The 18,968-nt window shown below is 41.4% G+C and overlaps 1 protein-coding gene across 2 annotated transcripts in view; it reads right to left on the bottom strand.

The window, feature by feature from the left end:
• Window positions 1-12,508: 12,508 nt before the first annotated feature.
• Window positions 12,509-18,968, bottom strand: part of ppm1j.L (protein phosphatase, Mg2+/Mn2+ dependent 1J L homeolog) — a 60,740-nt gene continuing 54,280 nt past the window's right edge. For both annotated transcript variants that reach the window (XM_041582073.1, XM_018246601.2), the window contains exon 10: window positions 12,509-13,211. In XM_041582073.1, coding sequence (XP_041438007.1) covers window positions 13,055-13,211 — 157 coding nt within the window. In that variant the 3' untranslated portion in view covers window positions 12,509-13,054. The remainder of the gene's footprint in view (window positions 13,212-18,968) is intronic.

Here is an 18,968-nt window from a genome sequence, read left to right as displayed (position 1 = left end):
TTCACACTTTTCAATATGGACATTTTTACTTAGGATACAATATGGATTTCCTTATACAAAGAAAATTACACATCACTTGTTATGGCCACTGGGAGTGTGTGATTCACTAACAAAGAATTGGCCTTATGGACACAAAGAGTGTATTATACACGATATATGGATCATTTTCACTGGATGTTTTGTATTGAATTGAGTATCACTAAGCATCATGGGAGTTGTTCCTCATTGTGGAAGGTGGGATTTGTTTACCACTTCCTCCTAATATACATTAGAGAGTGGTGTTACACAGGCTTGATAAAGGGCTTTGGCCCGAAACGTTGCCTAGTTTGTTGGCACAATAAACCACTTTTACAGGATTTGGAGTGCTACAGCATTTCTTGAAAATAAGGTGTTAGCACCACACTTTGGCAAAAATATGTATGCTCACGTGACATGTCAACGCCCCTCATTTAACAAGAGTTCTACACTGCCTATTAGCAATCTAAAGGTGGCCATAAATGTAACAATTACGATCTTTCCTGCAACCATTGTTTCGTTTCCATTACATTTGCTGTGGAACCAACAAGGAGTTAAGGTGGCCATAGATGCAAAGATCCGCTCGTTTGGCGATGTTGCCAAACGAGCGGATCTTTCCCCGATATGCCATTAACAGGCATGGCTATATCGGGGGTAATCTGATTGTTCGGCCGTATGGCCGAACGATCAGATTACGATGTGCCATGAGCTCCGGCGGGATCGGTCGGGTCAAAATCAAACCTGACCGATCGACCAAACGACCGATCTCCGCCGGGCGAAAGACGTCGGCACACGCCATACACGATCCGAAAATCGTACGAATCCTCGATTCGTACGATCCGATCTGTGTGTCTATGGCCACCTTTAGTGCGTGAAATACTAAAAGTCCGTAAACTAGGTACTGGCAAGAATTAGGCAGGACATAGTCGAAAAACAGGCAATAAGGGTCAAGTCAGGCGGCTAGAATCGGAGTCATAATAGGCAGGAGTAAAAAAAATGGATAATCCAAACAGTAGATACATTTTAGCAGGATCTGTAAACAGAAGCCAGCTTGTGCACTGACAAAATGGCGAATTGGCTTTTTAAAAGGAATTTGGATGCAAAATTCAAATTTTGCGTCGAATGATGACGTCACGAAGCTGGCAAAGTGATGCTGTCATCACTTCGAAAGATCGTGACGTCAGCACCAGATGCGCCCCCTCAGCCTGAAACAGACACGCCGGGAGGTAAGGACGTCAGGAGATGGCACCTAATCATAAATTTTCATCTTGGCCAAATAGAGAGCCTACTGATACCCAAATTTTTGTCAATATTGGTCCACTCATCTCCTGCCATACACGCCAAGAATATCATACAAAACTACATGTGTGTATGGCCACCTTAAGTCTGTAGTGCTTTTAAAATCAAGTCCCACAGCAAACAGTATGACTGTGTAATAAGACCATGTTGCACTTACCATTAACTTAGAAGCTCTAGTGAGCAAGTAAGGAGCTTTTAAGCCCCAGCCAATTAACATACACCTGTGAATAGCTGATTTTTCTAAAGGCTGAATGGCAACTAGAAACAATATTTGGCTATGATCTGTACACAAAGACAGAAAAAATTTCCACAATGTGGCATTGACCAGCAGCTAGAAGAACCAATGCGTTTTTTCAAGTTTTTTTTTTAAGCATTTTTAACAATGAGCCAACAATAAAACAATACAACATTGGTTCTACAAAAGTGTTTCTTTTCTGTGTCTAAAATACACCCAATACAATTTTTTTTTGGGGGGCACCCCCTTGCAGTATAAGTAAGTTGTACAGAAGGGAGAAGGGCTCTAAGTAGCCTAAGCCAGCTTGTAAGTGAAGGAGGATACACTTCCTAGCATATCAACCACAATGTCAAGGCAAACCTTGGGTGTATTTTAGGCAGGGATGTTGTGTTCTGAATATAGTCTAGGACCTGTTCTCAAAAGTTGTGTACCTGCGGGCATAGTCATATTAGATGGAGGAAGTCAGCCTTGGGAGTGCTGTATTTAGGGCAATGAGATGAGTCTTGGGTTCCCATATGATGTAGCAGTAAGGGAGTCAGGTGAGGCCTGATGATGATTTTACATTTGATTAATTTGTCTAACATGGAGATATAGTATGGTGATATATATGATGAGTATAGTATGTTGATATATAGTAAGGCTTTTTAGAGGAGGGGATTCGGAGAGTAGTTTCAACATTGGTGAGCACAAAGGGCACTATTGTCTTTGGAATTGCTGCCAAAAAGCTGGTTGTAGTTGCAAATATGAGAACCAGGGGAGTAACTCTCCGGCTTCTGTGCGTCTGATCTGGTCTCTAGGGGGCACATTTATCAAGGGTCGAATATCGAGGGTTAATAAACCCTCGAATTCAACCCTCAAATTTAAATCCTTCGAATTCGAATATCGAATTCGAAGGATTTAGCGCAAATCCTTTGATCGATCGATCAAAGCAAAAATTGTTCAATTGAAGTAAAAATTGTTCGATAAAATCCTTCGAATCGAACGATTTTTATCGATCGATCAAAGGATTTTTCTTCGATTAAAAAAAGGTTAGAAAAGTGCTGGGGAAGGTCCCCATAGGATAACATTGTACCTCGGTAGGTTTAAACTGCAGAAGTATGTAGTCAAAGTATTTTTTAAAGAGACAGTACTTCGACTATCGAATGGTCGAATATTCGAACGATTTTTAGTTCGAATCATTCAAATCGAAGTCGAAGGTCATAGTAGCCTATTCGATGGTCGAAGTACCCAAAAAAATAATTTGAAATTCGAAGTTTTTTTTCATTCGAATCCTTCACTCGAGCTTAGTAAATGTGCCCCCCACATGTCACATCTGCCAACGTACATATGCCCTAGTGGGGCCATACTTGATATGTGCAATTTGTTGAAAGGTGGGTAGCTGAGAGTTACCCCATAGCTGCAAATACAGAGATAAGTTCTGAGGCTTTTGTTTATACAAATTCAAATTCTAGATATATTTCAGTGACTCCACTGAACCGGCTATGGTTGCCTTTAGGGGAAAAAAAATCTGGGGGGTTTGTTGGCACCGGTGTGTTTTAGCAGAGACATTTTGCTGTATTTTATAGCAATGACAAGTAGCACCAAGTGGCAAAGCCCTTAACCACACTTTGCTTGGGGGCTTGATTTTAAATGCACTATAGACTACAGAATGCTAAGTGTACAAATTGTAGCCAAATATTGCTTCTAGCTGCCATTCAGGTTTAGAACATGAAACTATTCACAGGTGTATGCTAACTGGTTGTGTCTTCTTCTTGAGATCTGACGCGATGAGAGGAAACGTACACGACGAGACGGATGCGATGAAAATAAGGTAATTATTAGAAATGTCGGACCTTGTTGCTGCGTGCATCCAACACGACTGTTGGATGAAGATGCAACGCGCAGTGTTCGCATCCATCAGCCGTGTCAGATGCAGGAAGCGACAAGGTCAGACATTTCTATTCTAATAAGAAATGTTTCTAATATAGTTAGTTAGGCAAAAATGTAACTGGAGTGACTGGATGTCTAACATAATAGCCTGAACACTACCATGTACCATGTGGCCCCTTTTCAAGTCGCTGACTAGCTCAGAGTTATAGAATTGAAAACAGGAAGTAGTGTTCTGGCTATTATTTTACATATCCATTCACTCCAGCCTTTAAGCATTACATTTTTGCCTAACTAACTGTATTAGAAACATTTTTTATTTTGCACAGCCTATCTATTTACACAGTTTTTATTTTCACACTGAACTGTTCCTTTAAGAATGCCAGAAAGGACAGGGCTGCTTACACCCATCATCACTGCACTCTGCACCTCACACAGGATTTTAAATCCACCACAAGGCTTAGAGCACAGCAAGACCCCTTGCGCAAGTTTCATTTATTGAATGAGCACTGAGTTGTGCTATTGTGTCATGGCCTACCAAAACAACCATGACCACTGCATGTGTGCATGTTGCCAAACTACCATGATGTTGAGCTAATTGGTCCATTGATTTGAAACCAATAAATTAAAATGAAATGCTGGATTCTACATACAAAGCTAGAGTGTCGTATATCCTAAAACTACAAACCTCAGGGAAACACTTCCCTGTCATGCGTACAAACAGAGCATGCATCTGTCACGTGGCATTAATATGGTTATAAATCTTCATCACCCTGCACCTACAAACTGGCCTACATTTTTCCACCCCTGCTACACTAATGTCTGAGGCAGATACTCACCTTTCTTGATGGCTACAACAACACAGTGTGTAGTACCTGAAACTGTTCTACAGTCACATTTTGTGTATCACTTTATTCATGAGAGCAACTTTCCAATATACATGAATCTACCATTTTCTTTATTTTTAGATGTAATTGTCATTGCAGTAGCATTTGCAGTTGAAAGTATCTTTATTTTGCCATTGTGTTTAGCAGAAGCCACAGACCTGTCTTGGCCGGAGGCTTTAGGCTAGGGCCAAGCTAGGCGGGTCTCGGCCTGCAAAGAAAAGCAAGCCAAGAATCCACTTCTTCTCTGCTGCTGTTCTGGCTGAGGTGACTGCACCCAAAAGCATAGTCTTCACCCTGGTGAGCAGACGGGGGAAGATACAGTATCAGCTGTGAAATGCAAACCCTCATGTGAAAATCCGCCGTGTCCACCTGCACCTGGGTGGAGACTGTGCTTCCTGGTGCAGCAGAAGAAGATCAGCAGGAGAGCTGTTAGGATCATGGCTTACTGGAGCCCCATCGCAGGTTCTTCTCCTTGCTAGTTGTGCCGCTGGCTGGAAGATGACCTCTGCTATATTGTCACAGTAATTCCAGAGTTCTAAGTGTCAATAAGCACACTTGTTCATCAGAGCAGGCTGGACAGGGGTACAATTGGCGCTCACCACAAGTACAGGAAAGTGCAAGGACATTATATTCTCAAAAATTAGCCCATGTTTTGTGCCTAAAATGTTAAAAATAGTACCCATCTTCACACAAAACACAGGACCAGAACTCAAAATAACTTAAAAGTCTGAGGGACAGCTTGTGTGATCTAACTCCTCCATGAAACAGGAGAAACCTCTGTCAGCACCAGTCTTCTCCAATGCTCTTTTGGGACCCAGGGAACCTGCACACTTCAGAATTAGAGTAAACAAAAGAGTAAAGGCAGGCCTGGATGTGGGGCGAGGCTGCAAAGGCCCGGGCCTAGGGCTGCAAAAATTAAGGGGTGGCACGCTGCCCAGCCGAAGGTGTAATTGCCTCAGTCCTGGAGCACTAATTGCTCTAGACGCTTAGTGCTCCATTAAGAAGATATGCGCATGCGCACAATCCTGCGGGAGGGAGGGGGCATCAGAAATCCGCGCCTGAGTAAAGGATTACTTTGGGTCACCTAGTTCTCCTAATTAATCCATTGTTCTGTTTATGAATTGTGAAAAATCTGTCCTTTGTTTGCACAGAAGTTCCCATCTGATGCCTCTGTGAAAAAAGAGCTTTAAGGGAGAAGTAAACCCCAAAAATGAATATGGCTAAAAATTACATATTTTATATACTGCACTTATTGTGCCAGAATAAAGTTTCAGCTTCTCAATAGCAGCAATGATCCCAAACTGGTCACATAGGGTCTTGAAAAAGCAATTTTGCGAAACGCGCGTCGGCTTGCTATTTCTCAACGGTTTATACCATTTTAGATAAAACCTTGGGGGGTTCTTTTAAAAAAACTTTTTATAGTGATCTGGGTGCTTCTCTTAGCCCAGATTAAGGAGATTCCTTATCTGCAATCTTGTTCTACTGTTTTCACTATAAGTGCTCTGGAATTTGTGTGTTTTTTAGAAAAGATAGCTTCTCAATCCAGTTAGTTAAAATAGAATTGAGACTACAGTTCCAGAAGCACTGACTTCTCTTTCTTTGTGGGGTCCCGCAGTTAGTAAAACAATCAGCTAGAAAATACGGGACTTCTCCACCCATCTATTAATTTCCCTTTCTTACCTTTTCTTGGAATCAGAGATATTAACAATTGCACTTTAATTGATTCATAAGTGAATTGATCACAATCTGGTGGCACTTTTTCACCCTTATTGGTGTTTTAGCTGATTTTTAGTAATTCAACAATCAATTAATGTTAAATGAATTATTCATGAGTTAGAAATTACAAAGCATACACAATATTTAAAAGAAAAATCAATTGTGTCTTAGTTTTACTCTATTTAATGCTATTTAATTAAGGTTAAGCACTAGCACTTTGTGGGACGAATTATTAAGGGTGGAACCAATAGATATAGAATCACGAGATTAAATGGTTTAACTGAAATCAAATTACATAGTGATAATATATAACTTTTTGTGTGTTTTTTCTGATCAAAAAGACGGGGATACTTTCTTTTCTCCTATACAAAAATTTGGTCACATAGGGTCACCATCTTGGAAAGTGTCTGTGACACACATATGCTCAGCGGGCTGAGCAGCTGTTGAGAAGCTAAATTTAGAGGTCATAGCAAATTATCCAGCAGAAAATTAGGTTTGCCTGTAATATAAGATGATGCTACAGGGCTGATTATTAAATTCTGATGCTACTTGCACTGGTTTCTGTGCTGCCATGTAGTAAATTATCTGTATTATCTACTAATCACCCCTATATTGTGACATTTATATTCTATGTGTACTTATGGTTGCCACTTTTTTTTAAAAAAAAAATTACCACCCAGTGCTGGGGGATGGGAATTAAGGGGTGGACCGTGATGCAAATGGGGTGGAGCAGGCAGGGCACGATGCAAAAAGGGGCAGAGTCACAGAGTAGTGCTGCAAAATGGACATCGCCCAAAGCCGAAAAAAATTTAAGTTTTCACCGGTGGGCAAAGGCTTTTGAAAACAGTATTACAAATTACTGGCTGCTACATTGACAGTAAATTTGTTTCCACCTTTTCTGGAAAAAAAATACCAGCCTTACTATATATTTATCTTTTTTCCCTATTAATAACATTGGGATCAACCATCATTTTTACCGACCAGGCCGGTAAACCGACCAGGTGGCAACCCTAGCCCCGGCAGGTGTTTTACCGGCTAAGCCAGTAAAATAGGCAACCCTATGTCTACTGTATATTTGTAGTCAGTGCCTAAACTCAGTAAGCAACAGCAGCACAGAGCATGTGCAGTATATCAGCAGAAAAGAAGACGGAGAGCTACTGAGACACATTTGGAGGCACAAACCTTTACTGCTGAAGGGCTGTGGTTGCCTTGGGCTGTTACAGAAGCCCTAAACATAATGTACAACATTGCTAGCCTACTTCTTTAACTAGGCTTTAGTTCTCCTTTAAGACCCTTGCACAAGGTTTTTTGTGTGAATTAAATACAACTTTGAGTGCACCTAAAAACATCAGCTAATGGATTTCACTATATCCTGCCTGTTGCACTTTAAATTGCATCTGCGTCTCGCAGAATGAAGAACCTGCTAGAAGTGTATAATTGCCCTACGCTATCCTTCCCAGTACTTGCTCGTCACTCTTACAAGAAGGCGGCCACTTGCCGCGTCATTGCGCTCATATACCTGCAGTTGTGACCTCACAGTCTCGTGAGATGAGATTAGTGACGCCGGGTTTAGCTGTCAGGCAGGAGCTGGTCATTAATGGCGTTGCGGGAGCGATCCGGGACTGCGTGTTGTGTTAAGAAAAGCGGGACTGTTGGGCGGTACGGTATGTGTCTGCGCTAGTATATATGGATATGTGCATTGATATATGTATGTCATCATAGAGGTTTGCGTGTGTACACGTACAGTGTGTAACATATGGCAGAGTGTAGCTCTATGTACCGTCTGTATGTATTACTCTAAATTGTGGATGTGGCGACGTTTTGTGCAAAAAAATAAAAAAATGCAGATGTCGCTTTCTTCGCTATTAATAGCGTTCACATGAAGCTTCATTACTAGCCAGGTGGCAAGCGTAAGTACAGAATTCAAATCGCAGATTCTTATGTGCTCAGTGCACTTTCAGTACATTACTTAAGATCGGAGTTGCACACTATAGTTTTGGGAGGGAGTGTTGCTGTTTAATTGATGGCATGACAGGCTAAGGATTAACACATGCTTTCGTTAATCCTGTGGATTCTTCAGGCCTGGTCTGCAGCAGTATCCAGTCTGATAGTGCACGCGTGGCAAGACAACCTAACATGGAGACAACCCGCCCTGACTTTTTTTTATTGGTTGATAGTCTCGATTTTAAAGGCTATTGCATTTACCATTGGCTGAGGGGGCAGTCTGTCAAAGCTCCACCTTTTCCATTTGCAGTAAGGATGTCTGAGCAAGGCGCGCACTTAACCCTTTATTGTCCTTGCCAGTGTTATTAGTGCCAAAAAATGACTACCATTACTGTGCAGTTTTTTTTAAGTAATCGCACTGTTCTCTAACTGCTTTTGCCATGGTTACATTTAATACCTAGAAATGTTTCATATGTCTCAAGATTTATTTTAGAGCATCAGTTTAGTAGCTGCAAATAAAGTTTAGATTCTCGATGTCTGAGATGCATAAATGCTTTCTAAACTTTGTACTTTTTCTTTCTCCATAGGATTGGATGAACCCTTCTAAAATGCCCAGAAATGATCAACTAGTAGATGGTATTTCAGCCAGATCTTGCCCAGCTCTCTGACTGAGGTAGTAGTTTGTGTAGTTAGGGGGCAGTGGTGTTTGCCCATGGAGATAACTAGACAAACTACTGCCTTGCCAGCGGTGGGCACATTCGTCAGCAGTACTTAAGCAGGACATGCAGTTAAACTCCATGAATGGTGCCGCAATTTAATTATCTATGTTTACAGCCTGTATTGTAAGTAGAAAACAATCTGCTGTTGCTGCTTAATTTAGAGATGGTTGTCTTTCTGCATTGGAAATGAGCACTTTAAATAGGAAAATGAAAAATGTATCCATAAGGATGGGACAGGGGTAACATATAAAAACCTGTGTGTTGTAAAAGCTATTTAGAGTGCTACTCTATATAATTACTATATATAGTATAAACTATATATAAGTATAAAATGTTACTTCAATTCTCTCTGTACACCACAGGCAAAGCAGGGAATGGTGGGATGTAGTTTAGAGACCTGGGAATAGTGTGATAAAGTGTATCATATAGGGATGCAGTGAATCCACTATTTTGGATTCTGCCAAACCCCCGAATCTTTTGCGAAAGATTCAGCTGAATCCGCATATGCAAATTGGAAAACCTTTTTTTACTTCCTTGTTATGTGACAAAAAGTCATTTGATTTCTCTCCCCGCCCATAATTTGCATATGCAAATTAGGATTTGGATTCAGTTCGGCCAGGCAGAAGGATTTGGTTGAATCCGAATTCTGCTGAATAACTGAATCTTGGATTCGGTGCATCTCTAGTATCATATGGCCAGCCCAACATGTGTCCAGAATTTGCAACTGTGTCTTTTTTCCGGGGCAGGGAAACGTTACGTGCCATTTAACAGCAAACTGTAAGAAGAAAGATTAACTGAAGCAAAAACATTCAACACTATATATATATATATATATATATATATTATATATATATATATATATATATATATATATATATATATAATATATATATATATATATATATATATATATATATATATATATATATATATATATATATATATATATAATATATATATATATATAATATAATATATTTTTTACTCTACAACCCATATTGGTTAAATTATTGTAAGAGCCCTGTTTGTTATAAATGAATGCAAACAATGTGTAACTTGCTTTCACTATAAATAAATAATAATCTTGATTATGAAAGTGTTGAATACATTTTTCATTGTGTGTTAATGGGACTGATATTGGAAATTCTATTTCACGGTCATACTTGCATAGTTCATTTGGGTAAAAAAAAAAATAAAAAAAAATATACACTCCCAAACTGTAGATCCTAAGATCACTGCAGTGTTGGATGTTATACTTGTTGAAATTATTTGTGTGTTTAAAGTATACTCCTTTATGGAGCCCTGTGTGATTAAACAGGTTATACACCAAAAGCCAGTCATGGATACATTGATGTCCGTATGTTGCTGCACATGACAGATACTATTTTGGGGGTTTTAAAGCTCTACTCGCTTTGACAAAAATATCCCCCCCCATATCCACTGGCTTCTTTTTTGTATAAACCAGAGTAAACTATTGTACAGTCATACAGTATGACTTCAGCCTGGATTTCAAGAAAAACTGAGCATATGAAGGAGTGTGTGAGTGTAGTGGAAGTACAACTAACTTGGTCAAATTGACTTGACTGATCAATAAGCATTCCCTCACTCTATTTTGTTTTTTATTCAGTCACTTATTCTTTTTATACCTTTTTTAAACAATTTTGTAAAAGCCATTCTACTCCAGGAAGACAGGTCTGTCAATCCTTTGGCTTGTTGCCACCAGGGCAGAGAATAGAAAGGGATAGACAAAAGCTGCTTTCAATAGCAATACAATTACAAATAACTTAAAAAAACATAAAACATTTTAATTAATGTTTTGCAAAGTTGCTTAGAATTATGTTTTTATAAGGCAAAAGGGGAAAAGAAGCACACCATATTTCAGCTCCTGCCTTTTATTACCATCAAGCTGTCATCCACCTGGCATCTTTCCGGCTCTCCCACGTAGTCAACTAAATAGAGTAAGACGTAATACATCTAATGACACATTGTATGAGAAAGAGGCTGATGTGATGATTAATAAATTTACACAAAGAGGTTATGATAAGATACAATTAGATCACATAAAACAGGATTTAAACAAGGTAGAATGAAGGGATCTGCTAACAAACAGAATCCCGTTTGTGTCTACATTTGGTTTAACTCCATCTGTAAAACGTATTATTCTTAAAAATTGGAGAATACTCCAAACGGCATTTCTCCTGTAAGTGCCCATGTGGTTTACCATATGTGGGACAAACAAGTAGATCTATTAAGGTTCGCCTAAATGAGCACAAAAGTAATATACAAAACGATACTATCAAGAAAGAAGAAAAAATTAAACGGGAAGAAAAAAAATGAACGGTTTTCTGAATAATCTGTTGCTAAACATTTTTTTCATAATAAACATACAGTTTCTCAGATGAGATGGAATGTATTGGAACAGGTTAATCTGCTGAGAGGGGGTAATGTGCGGAAACAGTTGCTAAGAAAAGAGGCAGCATGGATAAAAAGACTAGATTCTCTTGTGCCTAAAGGATTGAATGAGATTTTTAGTTTACAATGCTTTTTGTAATCATACACTATATTTATTGATATTAAATGTTTTTAATGGGTTATTAACTATTATATCGCAGGCAATGAATTTTATGCATCACAGTGGATTGGGACTTTCATGCTGATTAAATGATGGACATTTGTGATACCTTTTATAAATTGAGGGTGAAGGGTTAACGAAAAAACAGCCAATCACATGGGGTTGATGGGTATTTAATGCAATGTGTTCACTAAGTGTGTAATGCACCTGAGAAAGGGGTTGTCCCCAAAAGCTTGTGCCACATCTTTGCAGCAATAAAATGCTTTAAAGGCAGGAGCCAAAGTATGGTCTGCTTCTTTTCCCCTTTTTCAAGAGATTACTGCATTGGGCTTGAAGCAGCCTGGGATTGAATGCACCCTATCAAGTAAGTGGTGTGCCGAAGGCAAATTGTTTTTATTAGGCAAAAACCTTTTTTTTTTGGGTTGACATTCCCTTTAAAAAAAATCAAAACAATAGAGATAAAGTAATCTTGATGTGTACAGGGTACTTTCTATTTTTAAGCAGTAACAGAATAATTTTGCTCTTCCTATTAAGTCATTAATGCACTGAAATTGATTAATTAGATACACTGAACATGGCTACTTGAATATTTTGGTTTACAGTTAAATCCATTATGCACAGGGATTATCTGTACCCTGGTATCTACCTTGCAAGACCCAAACATGCTAGTTTCTCTGACTCTAGAAATAAGAAAAACACTTTTTTTTGTGATTGAAATACAGGTATGGAATCAGTTATCTCAAAACGCATTATCCAGAAATCTCCGAATTATGGAAAGGCTGTCTCCCATAAAATCCATTTTATCCAAATGTATAAAATTATTTTTTCTTTTTTCTCTGTAATAATAAAACAGTAGCTTGTACTTGATCCAAACTAAGATATAATTAATCATTATTGGAAGTAAAACCAGCCTAGTGGGTTTATTTAATGTTTGGATGATTTGAACATCCAAATTACATAAAGTTCTGTTTCGAGCATTCTGGATAAAAGGTCCCATACCTGTAATAAACAAAAGAGAGCATATTGCAAGAGCTCAACAAGGAGGTATACTTCCACTCAAGTAATCTAAAAAAATGTGTTGAAGCCAGTTTTCCAAGAAATTAAAAGATACAATATAAAACTCTCTGTAGATATTGACAGAGTTTGTCAAGCTGCCTATGTAAAAACAAAAAATGTAATCCTTAAAATAATCAGATGCTACAGGAGCTTTGGAGTTATCACTCTTATCAAGGCTAAAAAGAATAAATATTGCATATCACGTCCCTATATCTTTATTTGCACTGGTTGGCTATTCAATGTAATAAATGTACACGTTGGCCTTGGTGTTTTTTGTTTTTTTTTTAATAGAAAGACTGTTATTCAAATGGTCTAAACCAGCAATTTATTGACTTCTATTTTCTATAGCAGGAAACTATTTAAGATTATTAAGTGGGATTATGAAGAACCAACCTAAACAGAATAGGGACCCGTTTTTGAAGCCTGACCCATAGATAAAAAAGGCCTGTCTTCAAAATAAACCTTTATTCCCCAATACATCAGACTTTTGTTTGATTAATCCTCTAGTGTAATAGTGATATAAATATATCTTTCATTTCTGTTCCATCTAACACTGCTTATTTTACATGAATTCCAGTAAAAGCACTTGGGCATACTTCTATGTTCCTTTATCTTATCTGTATGTTTTAATAAAACATCTAAACATTTAGGATTAAAAGTGTCTTTCAAAGTGCTTTGTATGTGTAGCTCCTGCAATATATATATTATGCTGTGACAGTAACAAAACCGAGAGCCATTGTGTCCTCTACTGGTGTTTATATTCAGCTTCTAGGCCAGCTAGAGGAATAACAAACACAGATATGTCATCTCCAGATGCCAGTGTCCCATTAGATAATCTCCAACAGTTTTCTTGTAGAATTCCTCTGGTTTGAAGGACAAGCTCTTTTGCTGCAATGTTATACCTGTAAGAGCCCATAAACATTCAATCACATATTGAGGCAAAAATACATTACTGTGAGAAATGAGCAAACCGCAACACGTCCACTAAAAGGTCTTTTTATCCCTTTATTGTGCTTCAAATAAGCTGTACTAGGCAAAACACTGTTGGCCTAGGCGTAAGACTTTTAAAGGAATTGTTCAGTGTAAAAATAAAAACTGGGTAACATAAAAAATGTTTCTCTTGCCTAGATTGGGGGACACAGGCACCATGGGGATGAAGATCCTGTTGCTTGGAGAAAGGACACTAAAAGGTTAAAGTGGCTCCTCCTCCTCCTGCTCTGGGCTTCATCCCCGCCTACCTCCTCAATCCTCAGTTTTCTTTAGTGTCCTCAGAAGGAGGATGGACACTTCGTGGCTGGGAGCAATGGTACAGATTTATTCAGTATCATGCCACTACTAGGGGTCAGTGTTTCTCTTCCAGAACCCCTCCAGCCAAGGACTTCTGATCTGAAGATGCTCTATAGCCTTCCCGCTCTACGGAGGCTGCAGGCTGGGGAGCTCCCCCCCACACTACCCTGGGCACTGGTTCCCGCTCTCCGGAGGCTGCACCAGTAGCCACGACGGAGGGTATGTCTTTTATTGAGCATTCCTGGCTGGCACAAGGAGGTAAGTCAATTCCCTCCTCCCTCCCCCCATTACATGCTGCCTGTCAGCTCTGCAGAAAGGCATTTAGTTTCACTTTCACTGCTACTCTCTCACACAGATTTTCCTAGGCATTTAGTTTCACTTTCACTGCTATTCTCTCACAGACTGCTATTCTCTGACAAAGATTTCCCTAGGCCAGGGATGTCCAAAAGGTAGATGGGATCTACCAGTAGACCTTTAGCTGGTCATCAGAAGATATAAAGACACTGTCAACACACAGTTTGTCTAAATCACCCTCCTGTTTCATGCTTTTTATTTGATATTTATGTTAAGGTTACAATATACATTTTCTCATGAATCAATATTAAGTAATATTTTCCATGGAACAGAATTCTAACAATGCTTTTATATATGTAGATCATAATGGGACAACAGCACTAAAAGTAGTCCCCGCATTGGTAACTCAGTGCCATTCCCAGCGACCTTTCGCGCCACCATCTGGCGCTGCGTCTATTTCATTGTGCACGAGTCGCTGCACACGCGCCTCACGGGCGCCATCTTACTAAGGTACTATACCAAAGCCCGGGGAAACCTCTCTGGCGGCCATTTTGGGTCCGCATCTCTCTCTCCAGTACTGAGCGTTTCCAGCCTCACTGTCTCTCACAGAGAAGAACAAGGCACCATTCCTTCCTACCTTGGTGAACAGGTAGTTACACTTCCCTTACTCTTTCTCTAGGGGATTAACACTTCCCTCTCTCTATGGGACCTACTGTGGGGTTTTTCACTACTTCCCTCTGTCTCCACAGATCGCACTCTAAGGGAGAAGTGGTTCACTCCTCTGGACTCTCCTAATATTCCCCAATATCTTACTTACTGGGTTGCACTACATAATATAGCCATGCAGGCAGGGCAGATGACCAGTCCCTTCCCAAGCAGGCAACTGCATGTACCACCAATGCAATTTAGTATTTGGCATGGGCTACTTGCAGACCTAAATTTGCTAGTGTTTTGGCTGAGCCAATATGTGAAGCCTGTAAGACTGCAGCAGTCACTGCACAATTACAATCCCACACAGCCCTACCAGCCAGCTCTGCGACAGCTACGGCTAATCAAACGAGCTTGGATTCTGAATTGGTGTACGCTCTATCTCTAGCGGGTCTACAAAACCTAGCCAGAGTTCCAGAGACTCTAGATAAGGTCCTACAGCATCTATCTACAGAGCCTCACAGACCGGTCACTCGGCAGTCGGCCACAAAGCGACCTCCCCTTTCCCCACCAGTTTTGCCTGATGAACAGGAAGAGGCATTGGGAAGAGGGACAGATCCTATCCGCAGATGAATAGGATCAGGATACCCCTAGATCACAATGAGAGGTCGAGAGCCTGATTCAGGCACACCCCACCTTTAGCAGAGCGAACCACTAACATTTTTAAGAGGCAAAAGAAGTCTTCTTGTGTCTTTCCAGCCTATGAACAGCTGGGTGACATTGTTAAAGCACAATGGAAAACGCCAGACCATAGAGTCCAATTTTCCATCTCTTTACTCAAACTTATCCTTTTACTTTACAGACCTTGGTCTTCACCCCCAGCAGTGGACCCACCGGTCTCTAAATTGTCAAAGACCACCACCATTCCAGTAGTCGATGCGGCTTCCTTTAACGATCCTATCGACAAACGTCTTGAGGGTTTCTGCAAGTCGATTTTTACAGCAGCAGGCAGAACTCTACGACCTATTATTGCCACCCCATGGGTATCCAGGTCAATGGAAGTTTGGGTGGAACAGGTGGCCCAACTCATGGCTCAGAAGACCCCTCCACATACCTCTTTCTAGCTCCGATAGCGGACACAAATACATAAATTTGCGTAGCAGTCCTGGACGCGGCTAAGCTCGTCACAAGGGCTTCGGCATAATCCATTGCAGCCAGACGTTTCCTTTGGCTAAAAAACTGGTCAACAGATCTTACCTTGAAGTGGTCTCTGCTTGGTCTCCCATTCTCGGAAAAAAAAAAAAAAAAAAAAAAAAAAAAAAAACTTTTTGGTGCTGAACAGAGAAGGAAAATTCTCAAGCTACAGAGCCAGAGGTCCCAACATGAAAAGCAACAAGCTCCGACCCGCCCCAGATTCCAGTCAAGGCAGAGCACTTCTTGGTCAGGAAGCAGAGCAGCACCTAAGCCCGCACGGGACAAACAGCCTCCGCATGAGGAGGTGCCCACCCCTGAAAGCTAAACCCTTTGGCGGACGCTTAAGTCACTTTCAGGAGGTGTGACGGCATAGAGTAGTGGAACCCTGGGTCCTACAGATCATTTCTATCTCATAGAATTCGCTCAGCTACCTCCGAGGTGATTTTCCATCTCAAGGCTCCCTACCACAGAACCCAGGCACTCAGCTTTCCATGTGGTTCCACACACCCTGACTGCCTCCGCGGGAGTAATGGCGTTCCCTCAAGGGTAAAAGGGGCTTCGGTTTCTACTTAAACCTGTTTATAGTACCCAAAAATTATGGATCTTTTCACCTGGTGCTAGACCTAAAGGCACTAAACGACCATGTAAAGAAGCACCACTTCAAGATGGAATCCATCCAGTCAGTCCTAATGTCCCTGGACATAGAGGATTTCAGGGCGGTGATCGACATCAAAGATGCATACCTGCATGTCCCCATACATCCCAACCACCACTGGGTCCTTCACTTTTCAGTGGCAGGAGAACATTGGCAATCCCTGGCACTCCCCTTCAGACTATCCTCCGCGCAAAGGCTATTCACAAAGGTCATGGCTGCGGCTCTAGAGGACCTGCGACTGCAGGGAGTGAGTGTCATACCATACCTGGACGACCAACTTGTAAAGGCCAGTTCCATGGCACTGGCCACAACTCATCTCCAGACACTAATGCTGTTAGGTTGGCAGATAAACTTCCAAAAATCTCGATTCATACCTTCCCAGAGTACAGAATATTTAGGGCTTGATTCTTCATTGGGAAGAGCCTTCCTTCCCCAATCCAAGATCACCTCCATGCAGGGGCTCCTGTCATCTCTGCAGAAAATGGATCAGGTACCTTTAAGGTTGCCATGAGAGCGCTAGGGACTATAGTGTCATCCTGCGATTCCATATGCGCAGCTCCACACCAGAGCCATGCAGAGCCTTACTCCAACACCAGAGGAGGAACTGAGCGAACCTAAACTGCAGGATTCCCCTATCAGATCTAGTTTGAACCTCTATCAGTTGGTGGCATTGACCAACAACACTTCCGTCAGGAAAACCCTTCCCCAATCACCAGTGGACAGTCATCACAACAGTTGCCAGTCTACAAGGTTGGGGAGAAGTATTGGGAGACCTAACCGTACAGGGACGTTGGTCACAGAAAGAACTACTCCCCATCAACATCCTGGAATTAAGAGCAATCTACCTGTCATTGCTCCAATGGTCAGGCAGACTTCAAGATCTACCTGTAAGAATACAGTCAGGCAATGTGACAGCGTTGGCTTTCATCAACCACCAAGGAGGCACAAGGAGTCAAGCTGCCCTACCAGCTATCTCCGCAGTATCCCTGGAGTGGACAACTGGATAGCAGATTTTCTCAGCCGAGAGACCTTAGATCAGGGAGAGTGGAGCCTACACCCAGAGGTTTTTTCAACTGATTCTGGCAAGGTGGGGCACTCCGGAAGTAGACTTAATGGCATCCAGGTACAACAACAAGCTTACGAGGTTCTTCACAAGAAGCAATGACCCTCTGGCCCTAGCATGGACACACTGGTGGTTCCGTGGCAGTTTCACCTAGCTATGTCTTCCCACCACTGGCACTTCTGCCAAGGGTAATCAAGAAGGGTAGAAACAGTTGTAGTGGCACCCTACTGGCCACACCACACTTGGTTCGAAGAGCTCATAAGTTCATCAGTGGACGCACCATTCCACCTTCCAGACAGAATGGATCTGTTATCTCAGGGACTGATCCTCCACCTGAGTTCACCATGGCTGGATTTAACGGCATGACACTTGCAGCCATAATCCTAGCCAGATCAGGAGTTCCAAAAAAGGCCATACCGACCTTACTAAGGGCCAGAAAGCCCGTCTTCGCACGCATCTACCACAGGGTATGGAGGACATTCATATCCTGGTGTAAATCTAAAGCCAAAGACCCACAGTCCTGGGACGAAAGTAGCCTATTGTTATTCCGTCAGGAGGGTTTAGAAATAAGGGCTGGCACTCAGCTCACTGAATGTTCAGGTATCGGCCTTCTCTATCCTTTTTCAGCAGCAGCAGCTTGCAATGCTGCCCAACATCAAGACCTTCCTACAGGGAGCATTGAGGATGATACCTCCATACCGTCATACAATCCCTCCCTGGGATCTCAATATGGTACCTTCTGTATTGCAGGAGCAACCGTTCGAGCCATTGGCTCAATTCCATTAACTCTGCTGACTCTTCAGGTAGTTTTCTATTAGCCATCACTTTGGCTAGACTAGTTTCAAAACTAGCAGCTCTATCTTGTCGTCCACCATTTTTGATTTTTTACAAGGACAAGGCGGTGTTGAGACCTACCTTGGATTTCTTCCTAAGGAGTTCCATCTTAACCAGGACCTGCTGGTTCCTTCATTTTGTCCTGAACAAAAGACAAATTTGGAACAGTTACATACGTAGATGTGGTTCGTTCTCTCAGAACATACACCAGGGCTACCAAGAGTAGAAGGAAGCTAGACAACCTCTTTGTCTTACCAGAAGGACCACGGAAAAGCCTTAAGGCATCTAAGGCCTCCAATGCAAGATGGATTAGGTCAACAATCTTGAAGGCCTATGAGGTACGAGGTAAGGCCACACCCTTCCGGGTTCAGCTCATTCTACTTCTTCACTCAGCACTTCTTGGGTGGTTCCTCTCCAGGCTTCAGCAGAACAGGTCTGTAGGGCTGCAGTGTGGTCATCCACACACACCTTTTCCAAATTCTACAAGGTGCATACATTCGCCTCAGCCAAGCGAGCTTCGGCAGGAAAGTGTTGCAGGTGGTTATTCCCTGAACACTAGGGGTACAAAATCCCGCCCTCATGGGTAGCTTTGGGACGTCCCCATGGTGCCTGTGTCCCCCAATCTAGGCAAGAGAAAAATAGATTTTTGTACTTACCGTTAAATCCTTTTCTCTTGTCCTACAT

Source organism: Xenopus laevis, chromosome 2L (genome assembly GCF_017654675.1).
Source record: "Xenopus laevis strain J_2021 chromosome 2L, Xenopus_laevis_v10.1, whole genome shotgun sequence".
NCBI classification, from domain to species: Eukaryota; Metazoa; Chordata; class Amphibia; order Anura; family Pipidae; genus Xenopus; species Xenopus laevis.
This window is presented reverse-complemented; position numbering and strand designations above follow the sequence as displayed.